At 40.7% G+C, this 15773-nt stretch overlaps 1 protein-coding gene across 1 annotated transcript in view; it reads right to left on the bottom strand.

Moving 5' to 3' along the window:
• Positions 1-15773, bottom strand: part of MGAT4D (MGAT4 family member D) — a 109140-nt gene that overhangs the window by 59845 nt on the left and 33522 nt on the right. Inside the window, exon 7 of the mRNA XM_036765003.1 lies at positions 10320-10395. Coding sequence (XP_036620898.1) covers positions 10320-10395 — 76 coding nt within the window. The remainder of the gene's footprint in view (positions 1-10319; positions 10396-15773) is intronic.

Genomic DNA, 15773 nt, shown 5'->3' with positions numbered 1-15773 from the left:
ACAGAATAAGGGCAAGTCAACAGTCCTTGCATATGCCAATATTATAAAAGATCAGTCATTTTTCAGTCATTTCAGACTCTCCATCACCCCATTTCAGGTTTTCCGGGTAAAGATACTGGAGCGATATGCCATTGCCTCCTCCGGCTCATTTTACAGATAAGGAAACTGAGGTTTTTTTTAATAGTGTTAAATGGCTTGCCCAGGGTCACACATCTAGTAAGTGTCTGAGGCTGGATTTGAACTCAGGAATATGAGAATCGCAAGTATAATTTTTTTTTGACTCCTTGGGGTGATCAGACATTGTGATTGTCTGTGCAGATGGAGATGGCATGGGACATGAACTTGAATGGATACTGCCCCAGCCAATGTCTTTTGGATTTACTTTTTTTTAAGGCATTTCCAACTTGCTGTTCAGTCACTGCCTTCTTTATACTCCCAGAGTCTCAGATGAAGAAGGCAGTGTGGTATACTAGATAGAATGCTGGACATGGAGTCAGGAAGACCTTCCTCTGATACTTACTAGCTTTGTAACCCTGGAAAGTAACTTCATTTCTCAATTTCATCATCTTTAATATGAGAGTGATTGGACTCCATGATTTTTTAAGGTCTCTTCCTGTTCTAAACTCTATGATTCCAAGAATCATTTTGCCTTTTCCAGAGTTAATTCCTCTATCTTTGCCTAATCCCATTGTATCCCTTTCTGTTCCTCCTACACCCTCACCACAGTGACTTATGCTCCCGTTCCCAACCCTCTTGCATCTTCTCCTCCAGGGGCTGCCTTCCTCTCTACTCATAAACATTCTAAGCTCTGCCGTATCCTTGAAAAACATCTACAGAAATGTTCCCGTTTCTTTGGCTGGGCTATGCTCTTGAGCCACCACCCCATTTCTCTTTTCCCTTCACTAACAAACACTAGAATGATTGAGCTACTATACTCACTGCCTCCAATTCTTTGTCATCTGTCCACAAAAGCCATCACTGTGTTTATTATGTAACAGGGAAAGGAGGTGATCCTTGACAGCAAGGATGTAACGTAACTGATAAATAGGGCCAAGCAAGTCACTGGCAACCACGCAACATTGAAATATAAGAGGAAGACCTCTGATGTGTTTGGTAGCTCCTGCATTGGGGATTTATAGAAACACATGAATAAGAATTACATCAGTTGAGAAAGCATGGAGGGGTTATTATCTGCATCACTGGAGCAAGGACCAATGCTAATAAGGTCATGGATCCTTTGAAGTATAGAGTAAACACATTACTTACCTGAATTATGTATAAGAGTAACATGGAAGCATTACTGGGGATTTGTGCACTTAAGACTATCAGAGGCAAAACCATGTCTTTAGAAGGAAGGACAGTCATGATGAAATCAGTCTGGCCTGATGCATTTTACTTTAAATGTCTGTTACTAATGGGAAGCTAAACTTAGAGCTCCAAAGGTCAGTGGAAATGAGTCTTAACACTGAGCATCAATGGCAAGGGTGAGGGAGATGGCCAGCTAGTGGGTTTCAAAAAGTAAGGGGGTGGGGGCAAATGTAATGAAAGCAGAGGAGAAGAGTGGATAGAGCTGGAAGCAGCGTGTTATAATGGACAGAAGCTAGACTTGGACTAGGAGGACCGGGGTTTGATTCTGATCCTGATACTTACTAGCTGTGTGACTTCTTACAAGCTATCTAAGGCCAGTAAATTCAGCCAAAGTCCAGACAATCACCATTTTAGGTAAGTTAAGAATGCATTAATTTGTGGGCATATATATGGATGGACAAGACAGACAGATAGGACAGATAGATAGATAGATAGATAGATAGATAGATAGACAGATAGATAGATAGATAGATAGGATGATCCAAAATTTAGTGCTGTTCTGAGTTTCAATAGTTTAAAACTGATGTAAGAATTTGAATTCTATTAAAAGCTATTAAAATTTCATTTTGTTCAGTCGTTTTCAGTTGTGTCCAGCTCTTCAAGGCCCCATTTGGGGTTTTCCAGGAAAAGGTACCAGAGTGGTTTGCCATTTGCTTTTCCAGCTTATTTTACAGATGAGGAAATGGAGGCAAACAGGGTTAAGTGACATGTCTAGGGTCACACAGCTAGTAAGTGTTTGAGGCCGGATTTGAGCTCGGGAAGATGAGTCTTCCTGACTCTAAGGCCAGCATTCTGTCCACTGTGGCACCCAGCTGCCCTATTAAAACTTAAAACAGCACTAAATTTTGAGATAACCTGTATAAGACAAATATAAGACAAATTTTTTCTCAAAAAATTATTCATAACATAGTGCTTTCTGAGTGTTTGGGCTCAGACCCATCTTACTCAGATTTTATGCCTTTTGTCTGGTAATTTAACCCATAGTTCACCTCTCTAGATTCCTGACCCAAGAGAATTTTACCCCTTGACCTTTCTCAACCTCAGTATCCTCATCTGCGTAATGGGGACAATACCTATAGCGCCCACTCAATTGGTTAAATAGAGGTAAAGTTTCAAGAATTTTATCAACATAACATCGTTAACAATAATAGGGATCATTTGGATGACACCTTTATTTTTCCCCAATGTGCTTTACACATGTTATCTCATTTGATTCTGACAACAGCTGGGTCAGGTAGGTCATGTAATTATCATCATTTTATACAGAGGAGAAAACAAGAGATGGGGAGAGTTAAGTGACTTGCCCAGGACCACACTGCTAGTAAGTGGCTGAGGAAGGACGGGAACTCAGGTCTTCTCGACTCCAAGTCCAGCACTCTATCCACTACGCCGCATTAGAGGGGCTCTGGATCTGGTTTTGGTTTTTTTTTTTTGAGGAGGCACTGCAGTGGTTAAAGGTGCAAAATTCAATCAGTACCACATCGTCTGCAGGAAGGGCTGGGGGGACTTCATCACCTGATAACATTTATATGGAGCTTTGTGTGTATTTATTTTCTCATTCGATCCTTAGAACCCTGGCAAGTGGGTGCTCTTGCCCCGTTTCCTAGAGGAGCAAACTGAGGCAGAAAGACAACATACTCAGGGTCACACTGCTCGGAAGCCTCTAGGCAAGATTCAAATGCAGTCTTCCTGAGTCCAGATCCAGCATTCTATCTTTTCTGCCATTTATATACCATTAATAGAATTATCAACAGAAACAATAGTAAAGCATGCTGAGAAAACTGAAGCCTTTAATTCCCTGCTATGGTGGTAAGTGGGGTGAGACCACTGGACTTAAGGGTCCAAGGACCTGAGTCTGAGCCCTGGCTCTGTCAGTCATTACCTGTGCGGTGTTGCTGTCATTCAGGTGTTTTTCAATCCTGTCCCACTCTTGGTGTCCCCATTTGGGGTTTTCTTGGCAGAGAAGCTGGAACGCTTTGCCGTCTCCTTCTCTGGCTCATTTTAAAGATGAGGAAACTGAGGCAAATGGGGTTAAGTGACTTGCCCAGGGTCGCAAGGCTAGGAAGTATCTGACAGCAGTCTTCCTGACCCCAGGCCCAGTGCTTTGTCCCCTGTGCCACCTAACCTTGCACAAATCACTTCACTAGCCTGGGCTTCAGGTTCTTTCTCTGAAAAATGAGGGGTCTGGACTACTCTGATCTAGCCCTAAGGTCCCTCTCAATCTGTGACCCTGCACTCCTAAAGCCAGCCAAGCCTTGAAGGACACTATGTCTATTATTTTTTAACATGACCAACAAGGGGATTGTTTTGCTTGACTATGTGCATATGCTACAGGGGTTTTATTTTGTTTTGTTTTTTCCTTACGGGGGATGGCAAAGAGAGAAAGTTCTCATTAATTGCTAAAAATTTTTAAATAACCATGCACCATTTTTCACTGATCAAGACTGATTACTAATCTAGCAAGAACACACAGCCGATGCTCTTTTACCATCTGAGGTGAGTTGGTGACTCCATAGCTTGTGTGTACGTACAGAGGAGGCCTCTGGCAGAAACAAACTTGGTTTCAGGATTTCACTGACATCCCAGGGCTCTCTGGATGACGGGGCTGTGACCCAACTGGCCTGAGCACCTGGATCATGTACCTTTCGCCTGGTATTTTATCCTGTGACTTAGCTACCGAGATTCCTGACATTCACATGAGAAGTGAGGGTCCCTCAGCACTTTTACTAACAACAAGCTGGATTGTTGCCTCTTCACCTGCTCCTTGCCTCTGATAACTTCATACTCTTTGTCCCTCATATTGTTTCCTGGGGTGTTCAGACAACTGACCACTGCATTCTAGTTTGGGGGGTTCCTGCTCTCCCACCAAACAATAGCACAATGTAACAGGATCACAGGCTCACACCTTCAGAGCCAGGAAGGCCCTCAGAGGCCATCTAGTGATCTCATTTTAGAGACGAGGGAACTGAGGACCAAAGATATTAAGTGACACAGTACATATCTTAGAGGTGAGATCTGAAACCAGGACCTCCAGGTCCTGGAGCCAATGCCACTGTATGACACCAGGACCAGCGCCTCCTCTTCCTCCCCATCATTTCTCTGCTTCAAGCCACCACGATCTCTCACCAGACATGTGCATTAGCTTCCTAACTGGTCTCCCTGTCTTCAGTCTTTCCTCCCTCCAAACCATCCTACACACAACTGTCAAATTAGTTTTCCTAAAAAGTACCTCTGAGCAGTCGTTTTCCTTGTGCAAAAAACCCCAAACTCTGAAGGCCCCTGATTCCCAGCTACAGTCACTCTGAACTCCTCTGCCATCTTCAAGGCCCATTCTTTGTTTGGTTCCAGCCTAGCTTTCCAAGCCTATCTCACGCCACTCCCTGTTGTAACACTCAGGGCACCCAGACCCGCCTGGCTGGAGGACTCACAATTCCCCACAAATGCCCCCTGTTTTCTTATCCTTGTGCCCCTGCTCTTTCCTCCCACTACCATCTGCTTAATTCAGAGCAAATATCAAGTGTCATCTCTTCCCCAGAGTTTTCCTTGAGTCAGGAGACCGAAGATGTAACAGAGCTAGAAGAAACTTCAGAAGCCATCTCCTCTAACCCTCTCACATAACAGATCATAGCAGGAAACTGAAGCCAGTGAATCTAACTGGATTACTAAACGTCACAGTGGTGGCGAGTGAAAGTACCAGGAGGGAGATCAAGATAATCTTTGACTTGAAAATCCAACCCTATTTCTACCACCTCATGGGGCCAATTCTCCCTCCTTCAGGGTGGGAGTAAGCTTGCCTTACTTTGAACTAAAACAGCACTCTCCTCTCTCTTCCTGGACTTCCACCTTCCCGTTATATGATCTGAAATGATCTCTGTTCCTCATCTATCTCTCCCAGGCTGTAATTTCTATGAGCACAGAGACCAGGCCTTGACTTTTCATCCCCCAAAGCAGTCTAGTAGGGAGACTTACAAACAGTGCGTACTCAATAATTTGTCCAATGGGCAGATCATTGATCAGATCATGCAATTTGAAAGCAAAGCTTTTTTCAGGAAAACCTCGGCTGGAGCTTGGTATTAGGCTCTGTCTCAAGAAACTCATGTTTCATAAAGGTTTCTGATCATATAAAATTTATCTAATCATTCCATAAAGCTTCTCACATTTCATTTGTACTTGCATGGGGATTTAGAATCAAATGTCCCTTGTCAGTAAAAGGAGAAATGTAGGTTAGCTTTATATAAAATTTCGTTTTAAAAAAGAGAAAGACAAAAAAAAAAGTTAACATGTTCAAGAATTTTATGATGATGGTTATGAAGCAGTTATTAGGACTATCTGATATTTCTGCCCACACTGGCTAGGGCAACATCTCAACATAATTTTGGACTCTGACTCAAGTCTGCTATGGACACAGCCTCAGGAACAATAAATCAGATTATATCTCATAACTGCATGACAAAAGAGCACAGAGGGATATAATATATGTGTGTGTGTGTGTGTGTGTGTGCGCATGTGTGTGTGTGTGTGTGTGTGTGGTGGGGGGGGGGGAACCATCTGTTTTCATTGTCAATTAACCTTAATAAACAGTACTAGAGTGGGGGATGATAAGACTATAACCTGAAGAGGGGAAAAAAAATCTCTCTAAACAGAACATTAAAATTTTCTATTACAAATATTTATGAGAAACAACCGAACCTTTAAGTGGATGTTAAGTAAGGCTGCAAAGAAGTTAGTAGGGACAGATAATCCTTTTCCTTTCCTCTTCCCTTTGCATTCCCCTTCCCATTCCTTTCCCTCCCCCAGGGTCTACATGCTTGTGATTTTGAGGTCAAGGCTTCTTTGCTGACTTTTGGTAATCTACTCCTTGAATCACAGAATTTATGGAATTTGAAGGGGTCTTAGAGGTCATCTGGTCCAATACCCTTATTTTATCCATGAATAAATTGTGAAACGGTCTGCCCAAAGTGACAGAGATGGAAAGGAGGAGAGTGAGGATTTGAATCCAGAATCACTGACTCCAGATCCAGGATCCTTTGTGCTGTACACATTATGGTTGATCACACCAGGAAACAAAAGGGAAAATTTTCTATCTCACCAAAAACAATACTATTTAGAATGTAGCAACAGCCTCCTAATTGGCCTCCCCCACCCATCAAGGTGATTTAAATCCATTTGTATATGATTAAAAATATGTAACTACAACACTCAAATAAATATGCATTATCTTTTTGGTTATAGGAACACAGATTTTAGGAGGGAAGAAATCTCTTAGCATGGATGATACCAAAAAGCTGATGCTCTATGCTAGCATAACAATATTCCTGGGTTCAAATCATGCCTGTGACACTTAACAAGCTGGACCATATTCAGTGATGTTAATATGAAGCCTGGAAATGAGTTTGTATTTTGGGTTCTATAACAAAAGTGAAGCATTCAAAAAAAAAAAAAACCAAGTCAAGCTGTGTAAACCTGGACAAGTCACTTGATGTCTATATACTTCAGTTGTCTCCTCAATTGGAAAGTGGAGATAGTAGCATGTACAATAGGGTTGTTGTGAGGAGAAATTGCATCCTCTATTTTCTCAAGTCTCCAATCACCCCTAGCTACTAGCTGCTTTCTTGCAATCTTCAAACATGCCAAGTCTCCCTCATCCTTTAAAAAAAAACAACCCACCTTTATTAGATACTACCACCTGCTCAAGCTATTGTCCTAAATCTCTTTTTGTCTTCTACTCCCTCTCTTTTCACTCATTCTTCAATCCTTTGTGATACAGCTTCTGTCCTCATCACTCAACTGAAACACTGCCTCCAAAATTGACAAAGGTCTCTTCTTTCCCAGATCTGATGGCCTTTTCTTGGGTTTCACTCTTCTTGACGGATCTGCTGCATTTGACATGGTTGTCCACTGTCATCCTGGGTACTCTTTTCTCTCTGGATTTTTATAACATGCTTCTACCCTCCTCTTCCCCTACCTATCTGACCACTTCTAGGCCTAGTTTCTCTCCTGAGCTTCAGGTCCATGTCACCAATCACTTACTGGACATTTCAAACCGCATGTCCCAGAGATATCTCAAACTCAACAAGTCCAGAGCGGAGCACCCCCTGCAGCTTTTCCTTCTTCCAAATCTCCGCTGAGTCAATCAATCATCAAATACTGATACTTCTGAGTGTACACTTGGCCCAGTAGAGACAAAAAGAAGTATGTCACACAGTGAGTGTCTTTGCTATCACCCAGCTTATAATCCAATCGGGAAGACAAACCAGCACTATTTAAATAAAGAATTCTAGATAAATGAAATAAAAATATTAGAGATATCTCCAGACAGCACAATGGGAATGGATGCAGGGTATACTGTGACCAGGCAGTTTACTTAACAAATAACAACTCTGGGCACCTAGGATTTTTTTTTAACAGATTGTTTACTGAAACTAGAATGACTAGAAACTAGAATAACCAGTCAGGCACTGCACTCAACAGATCATTATTCTTTGGGAATTCTCAGTTGACTCTTTGGGGACCGTACTTCTCAGGAAAGTGAAGGTAAAGAGATTGGAGGTTAATGGTCAAAGTAGTCAGGAATTAAGATATAGTGGAAGTTTCTCAAAAAGGAAAGCTAGAAGAACTGAGTTACAGATGATTAAACTAAAAGTAAGGAAAGAAGAAAAAGTAAACAGTTTGTAACAAATATTGCTTTCAAGTTGTTATAGCTACAGAACAGTATCATGAAAAGAATACTGGACTGGGACTCAGGAGACCTGTGTTCAAACCTATTCTTGACAATTAATACCTATTTGACCCTGGAAAAGTGTCAGCCTTTGAGCCTCTGTCTCCTCATCTGAAAAATGGAGAGTGTCATCCCTGAGCATCCTAAGGAAAGTATCCTGTACCCCTATCCTGTACCACTGCAAGAATTTGAGTTGCTATTGGTATTATTTGTTAGGTTTATTATTATATAACATGGTCATCTGATTTGATGGAGTAATAAGTCCTTTATGTGCAGATTACACAAAGTTGGAAAGGAAAACTCACAAGTCAGATCCCCAAATTGGGATCCAAACAGATTATAATGCTGGGTCAAATCTAATAAAATGAAATCGATAAAGATAAATGTAAAGTCTCATAATTGTGTTTAAAAAAATCAACTCATAATTACAAGATGGGGAGGAGAGGAGGAAGTATGGATATATTGTACCTGGAAATAGATCTGGAGGAGGAGATGGATATTGAAATGCAAACTCATTAAATGAGTTTAATGCAAATGCATTAAGTGTATCATGGGGCAAGAGAGGAAGTTAGTACAGTCATTTGGCTAAGGTGAAGCAAGGAAGAGAGGAAGTGTTGGTCCTATTGCCTTCAATCCTCAAAATCAGACTATACCTCGATTGCCATCTTCTGTCCTAAGCAACACATTTTAGGAAGGACGTCAGAGTCAAGAGGAGGATAGTCAGGGTGGTGAAACACCTCAAATTCATGCCCTATAAGGAACTGTTAAAGACCCCAGGTGGGGGGGGGGAGGGGCGGGGAACATGACAGCTCTTTTCAAGCATCTGAAGAGCTGGTCCCTTGGAAGAGGGATTAAGACTTGTTCTTGGCTTCAGAACTAAAAAAGAACTTAAGGATACAAGTTTCAAGGAAGGAAATTCAGGCTCTACCCTAGCAATTAGAGCCATCCGAAAATAGGATGTCCTCCCACAAATCCATGGCTTCTTTATCTACCTCCAAGGCTCCACCCAGGGGCCAGTTCTTCCCTGGAGTTGTCCCTTGTCTCCCCAGCTCTAAGTTTTCCTTCTATCCTCAAATTTTCTTAGGTATGCTGCCCAAGGACCAGCCTGCCTACATTCAAAAGGGATCATCCCCACATTGACTAGAGGGAGACACAGTAGCTCTTGAAGTTACAACTCTCGTCATATTGGGCTTGGGCTTCACTAAAACCCCCAGGACTCACAGTGCTTTGCACAAGTAGGTGCTTAATAACTGAAGTGATTTGAAGCAAGGTCTCTAATCCTCTGGTCTTAACCCTATCTGGGAGCTACACTGTCAGTCCTGGAACAGAATCATTGCAACTTATGATTCCTGGTTGGGGGGTTGTAAGGAAGTAATATGGTATTTCTGCCACAGAGGAAAACATAAGTATGCTTAAGGAAACTGAGAGAGCCACCTCATTGCACACGAATGGAAGAATCAGGCTTACCATTTTCACTTTCTGAGCTAAAAAACACCTCCACTTTTCTTCAAGTGTAAGCCTCATTTATTTCCATGTATGAAAACCACAAAACTCAAACCCAAAGCAAGCACAAAAGACAAAATGTTGAAAATTAAGGGAGAAATAGATAAACTATGATAGAAATGATCACTGGAATATGGTTTTTTTTTAAAGACAAGCTAAAGTGATAAATTGGTAGCTACCATGAACAAAAAGAAAAAACATTAAATTGCCAAAATAAAAAATGAAAAAGATAGAATAAACAATAAAAAGAATGATCATTGCTACAGCAAAACAAAGGGGGCTCTCCAGAACCTGGTACCAACCTTCCCAGCAATATCTCATGAGAAAAAATGGATGATCCCTGTACATGGCATACACTTTCTTTCCTCCCTCTAAATATATGTTCACAATACTCTTTATGCCTGGAATGCCTTCACTCAATTGCTGCCTACTGACATATTATGCTGCTGTCCTCCAAGTTCCAGTGCACAGGCTGCTCCCTCGATGAATCTGTCTCAGGTTCTCCACAGCTGACAAGTCCTTATACATAGCATTTTCTATTCTTATGTACACATTTACCTTTTTTTTTACTTTACAACAGTTTTTAGCTTATTCTCCCATACAACTGTAAGGGGGTAGGGAGATATGACAAGTCAGAGACTGATCTTAGCATCTACCCCCCATAGAACAACTGCTTGATATACTTCCCAAGTGAATGGTCCTGCGGGAATGATTTATAATATCACCTTACCTGAAGGTAAAACTTGCCCTTATCTTGGGCATACAGCATCAAGAAGCTGTAATCCAGGTTTTGTTTGGTCCTCCACCTAAAGGTTAGCAATAAAATCTCCATTAATATTTTTTTCCATTATTGTTTAAAGGTACGATGTATGCAACATAGTTTAGGGATCAAAAGAACTGACAAACTCTTCAAGATGGTTGTTGGAAGAAAGTGCTTCCTAGGTTAAGTGAAGCTGCCATTTTTGTATGCTAAAGGGTACTATCTTCTTTACTGAGCTATGATTGACCACCATTAGGCTAGGGGAGTTTAAAGCACTGAGCTGGACTCCTCCGATCTAATTTGTTATTCTGTTTCCTGTTGAGATGCCTCTAACTTATTACAAATAATAAATCTGAGTCATTATCATTTGGAGCCACCAGAATTCTCTTCCTACCAGTGCAATTAATGGGTGGCAAGGAAAAAAAAAAAGGTTTTCCTATATTTATGAGGTACATGAGGACCAAGAAAGCTGTCAACTGGAGTAAAAGAAAATGCTTCATTTCTGCTATCCTCTCAATTCTCTATGGATTGTCAGTCTATATACATTTTATATAAACTGTATGAGTCCTAATGAAAGATGCCCTCTAGGACAGAGACCTAGGGCTATCAGAGATGTGCATACAAATCTTCTCACAGATAGTTTTTTCCATGCCATCTGGCACAATTTGTCATGCTTAAAAGATATACTTGTATGGCACCTTGACATGGGACTGATCTAAATGGGATGAACAAGATCCATAAATAAGAAGAATGAGTTTCTCAACCAGCATAATTTATGCATTTTTACAAATAATCTGCCCTTCCTAATAAGGGTTTCAGTGGTATTAAAAATGAATTACTTTATCCTACAGTACATATACTAAAGCAGGCCATAAAATATGACACAAACTTAAAATCCATTTCTATCATGGTAGAAGTATGGCCAAGGAGGGGTGGGAGAAGGGGGAAGGATGGTACACTATTTCTTCTGGTCTAGTTTCTGCTCAAATATAAACTTCATGTGTTACAGTACAAGTGAATCAGTGTGTATAAATGATGCAATGAAAAAAAATGCAGAATGCAATAACTAGCTGCTGGTGGATAGAAACAACTTTCCTTGTTCCATGCCCATGGTACCTGCTGACCTTCTTTCAGGAACACCCCCCCGCCAACTTCTCCCTCTCCCCACATTCAGGCATATGTAATTCTTTATATATGGATTTGTCTCATACCTGAGAATCTAACATACCCACATCCTGGGATTCATCCTCCATGCCATTGGTTCTCTACCTCCTGCCTTTCCAATCAGTCCCCAGCTCCCCCAGCAATTGGTAAGGAACATTTTACAAGTATTTTTTTAAGTGAATGAATGAATTGCATGGCTGCCTGCTGATTTAACAACTATGATGCCAGCAGGGCCAGAAATTATGGAATCTCTCTACAATTTCGAAGCAGCCTCAATTGCTACTTCCTAGGATTTGGGGACACCCAATACCTTCTGAGAGGTCAGGTAATTTATACTTATCCTCACATGAAGCAATACATAAGGTACATAAAAAGATAGTATTAGCTATCCACAGTGTGCATAATATACTGATATCCTGGGCATTTTTAGGTGACAGAGGGAAAGTGAAGAAGTGCCTCATTTGGCTCAGAAAACAGTAGGGGAAAGAATTAGCTGTTTTTTTCTCCTTAACATATTTTTGTAATTGGCTCATAGTAGTTCATTCCAAAACTAAAACAAATAAATAATATTTTGAATAAGTGCAGCTAATTCCTAAATGAAAATAAATGAAAAAGTAATTTGAAGGAGTAAAGCCACATTGGAGTCTTAGAATAACCGAAAAGCAATCAGAATGAGGCAAAGTCAATGATTTACTTTGGCAACCCTGGCTGCATTCCAGCCAAATGATTTGCATACTGATAGAGATGGGAGAACCAAGACCTCTTAAGGGCACCTTTCTCACCCCACACCTCTTTAAAATCTATTGCCGTGGCAAAAGCAGGCACTAACAGGGCACAGAAAATGGTCACTTAGTAATGTAATAGTAATATATTGAAATGAAAGCACATTTGATTTATATTTAACTCTGGCTAGCAGCAATATCATTAACTCAGAAGAAGCAGAATGAATTAATATTTTTCAAATGTGGTACAGTGGGAAAAAAAGCACTGGCTATAAAGTCAGAGGACTTGGGTTGGTTCAAATCCCACTTCTGATGCTTCCTACTTGTATGATCCTGGACAAATCATGATTAAACCTCTTTGTGCTTTGGCATCCTCATCCATGAAATGGGGTGGTAGGTTCAGACAAGACGGCCTCTGAGGTTACTTCTAGTTCTAGATATGCGATTTTATGATCTTATGAGTAGAGTTAACAATTAAATCATTTTGAGAATCCATGGTCATCTGGTCTAACTGCCTCCTTTTAAAGTTGAGGAAACTGAGGTCCAGAGAATTAAATGATCAAATAAGTGTGGTCTTCCACAACCGGAGTATGAGCCCCTGGAGAGCAGAGACTGTCTTGTTTTTGTTTTTTCTACTTGTATCCTTGGTGCTTGGCACACAGTAAACTTTTTCCCCCCTTTTCTGGAGGCAATCTGAATTAATCGATTTGCCCAGGGTCACATAGCTAGTAAGTGTCTAAGGTTGAATTTGAACTTAGGTGCTCCTGACTCCAGGGCCAGTGCTCTACTCAATGTGCCACCTAGTTGCTCCCCTACCAAAAACTCTTAATAAATGTTTTCATTCATTCAAACCATATGCTGGTAATCCCATGCACTCCTAATTAGGTATTTTCTAAATGAAGATTTTAAAAGAACCTTATTCTCTGTGTATAATGAACTGTTTTAATATGCTCTCCAGAAGGAAAATTAATTGATTTTTCCCCTCCAACTCATGATTCTTGTCTCTTCCATCAGTTCCCTTTCATGACTTGAAATATTTTGCTAAATATAGGGATAGGAATTAGACCCGTGATTACACTGATACCACAAACTCCTGGGTAAGGAAATCCTTCTGCCATTACATAACAACTTCTAGTCCTACAGAACTGCCAAGAACATTGAAGGGTTAAGTGACTTGCCCATGGTCACACAGTCAATATGGGTCAGAGGCAGCAGCACTTGAACCAAAGGTGCTCCTGGCTTCAAGGCCAGGTGTCTATCCACTATGTCAATGCTGCATCTTGTACCAATTATCTGATAATACAGCGTTATATGATTTAGCATGCATTACTATTGCTCATGTTTCTGTAATTTCATATACAAAAGTTTTATTCCCCTGACAAAAAAAAGACTATAAACTTCCTGAGGGAAGGGCACTGTTAGGCAAAGCATGCATATTTCCCATAGCACTTGGCATGAATGAACAGCTGATCCAAAACTAGCTAAATTGACCTGAATATTAAGAGAAATCTAACTTCACTTTAGGTTAGATAAAAAGCTGGGGACTAGCTCAACCAGTGCAAACCATTAAAATGTTTTCGGAAAATAAATCCTCTGAAATATGAGACATAAGAAGCTGTTCGAATTTCTTTTCTGTGATTATCTTGTGGAAAAGACCAAGATGAGGGATGAAGGACCAGAATCTCACCAAGCAAGGAGAAAGACGTTGCAGAAGTAGAAACGGTGGAAAGCTTGGGAAAAAGTGACCACTCCCTTTCTTTCTGAGAACCTCTGAGAGAAATGAAGATGAGAACCAGGAAGAGCTGAACATTTACCCAGGGCAAGAAGATTTCAAAGGGTTCAGAGAAAGGATGGACTTAAGCTAGAGGCCATTAGCACAAGAGAGATGGGTAGTCCAAGAAAGAAATTCTACAGATACAAAGAGAAACAATTCCTACCTACATGGAGGAAAAGGGGAAGTTGTCTAAAGAAACAGACCTGGAAATGCTGAAAACTAATGGAGAAACAGAGAAGTCATAGGAGAATGACCTTTGGACTAGAAAAAACAGAACAAAAGTGACGAATAAGGAATTGAAACTCAACATCACAGAGAAGAGGAGATAGGTCACATGAGGAGAAGGACAAATATTTTAATTTTCAAAAAAAATGAGGGGAGTAGAGTCTGCAAACTGTATATCAGTGAGCTTGATTTCTGCTCTTTACAAAATTCTGAAATGTATTATTGAAAGAATGCTTAGTGAATAACTGAAAAAGGAACCAGGGATTACAAAGAATCAACATGGCGTCATCAAGAATAAGCCACACTAGTTTTCACAGGAGACTAACTTGATTTCTTTTTCTGACAAGAAAAATAGACTAGTAGATCATGTAGAAGCTGTATATATAGTTTACACCCAGATTTTAGCAATGTATTTGGCAAAGTCTCTTTGCTGTTGAGACGTGGACTAATCAACGGTACAGTGAGGTGGAGATAATACTGACTGAATGGTCAGACCAAAGATGTGTTAGCTGGGCAGCTACACGGCTGGCACAGCAGTTAATGCACATCAGCCCTGGAGTCAGGAGGACTTGAGTTCAAATTCAACCTCAGCTATTTAGTAGCTGGGCAAGTCACTTAACCTTGTTTGCCTCAGGTCTTCATCTGTAAAATGAGCTGGAGAAGAAAATGGCAAACCACTCTAGTATCCTTGCCAAGAAAATCCCAAATGGGGTCACAGAGAGTCAGACATGACTGAAACAACTTAACAACAATAAACATTTGTCAATAATGGCTCAATATCAACTTTGAACTCATGGTGTTCCTTACGGGATCTGTCCTTATCCAATAAAAGGTGGCACAAAGCTAGAAGGATTAGCTAACATATGGGATGAAAGGATCAGTATTCAAAAATGGTTCAGTACCTAGACCGCTGGCCCGAATCTGGGCAATGATGAAATCTGAGAGAGATAAATGTAATAATCTTATATTGGGATTAAAAAAAAAATCAACTTCACAAGACGGGGCAGGTATAACCAGAAAATAGTTCTTCTGAAAAACATCTTAAGAGTAGCAGTAGACTTAAAGCTAGACGTAAGTGTTACGTGGATGTCAAAGCAGCTAACACAATCTTAGAGAGACTTTAGGAGAGATACAGTGATGAGAAAGACAGAGAGGATAGTCCCCCTGCACTCTATTTTGGTCAGACCACATCTGGAATATGCTAAGTTCTGAGCACTAGATTCTGAGAAGGATGTTGATCAGCTGGCAGGATCCAAAGTAGAGTGACCGGAATCACAAAAAACTTCAAAATAAACTAATGAGCCTGGGAAGGCAGCACTTTACAGTGGAAAGGGTGTTAGGTCAGAAGACATGGGTTTGAATCCCAGTTCCAGGTAGTCTTGAACAAATCACTTACCATGTGGGCCTCAGTTTCCTCATCTAAAAATTGAAAGATAATACCTTCTCCCTCTAAATCCCAGGTCGCCTTCCTACACCGGTCTACAGGATAGCACGTAACTGTGGGACATTGTCAGGAGGGGGATTTAAGCTCAAAATAAA

The sequence above is a fragment of the Trichosurus vulpecula genome, chromosome 6 (assembly GCF_011100635.1).
Source record: "Trichosurus vulpecula isolate mTriVul1 chromosome 6, mTriVul1.pri, whole genome shotgun sequence".
In the NCBI taxonomy this organism is placed as follows: domain Eukaryota; kingdom Metazoa; phylum Chordata; class Mammalia; order Diprotodontia; family Phalangeridae; genus Trichosurus; species Trichosurus vulpecula.
This window is presented reverse-complemented; position numbering and strand designations above follow the sequence as displayed.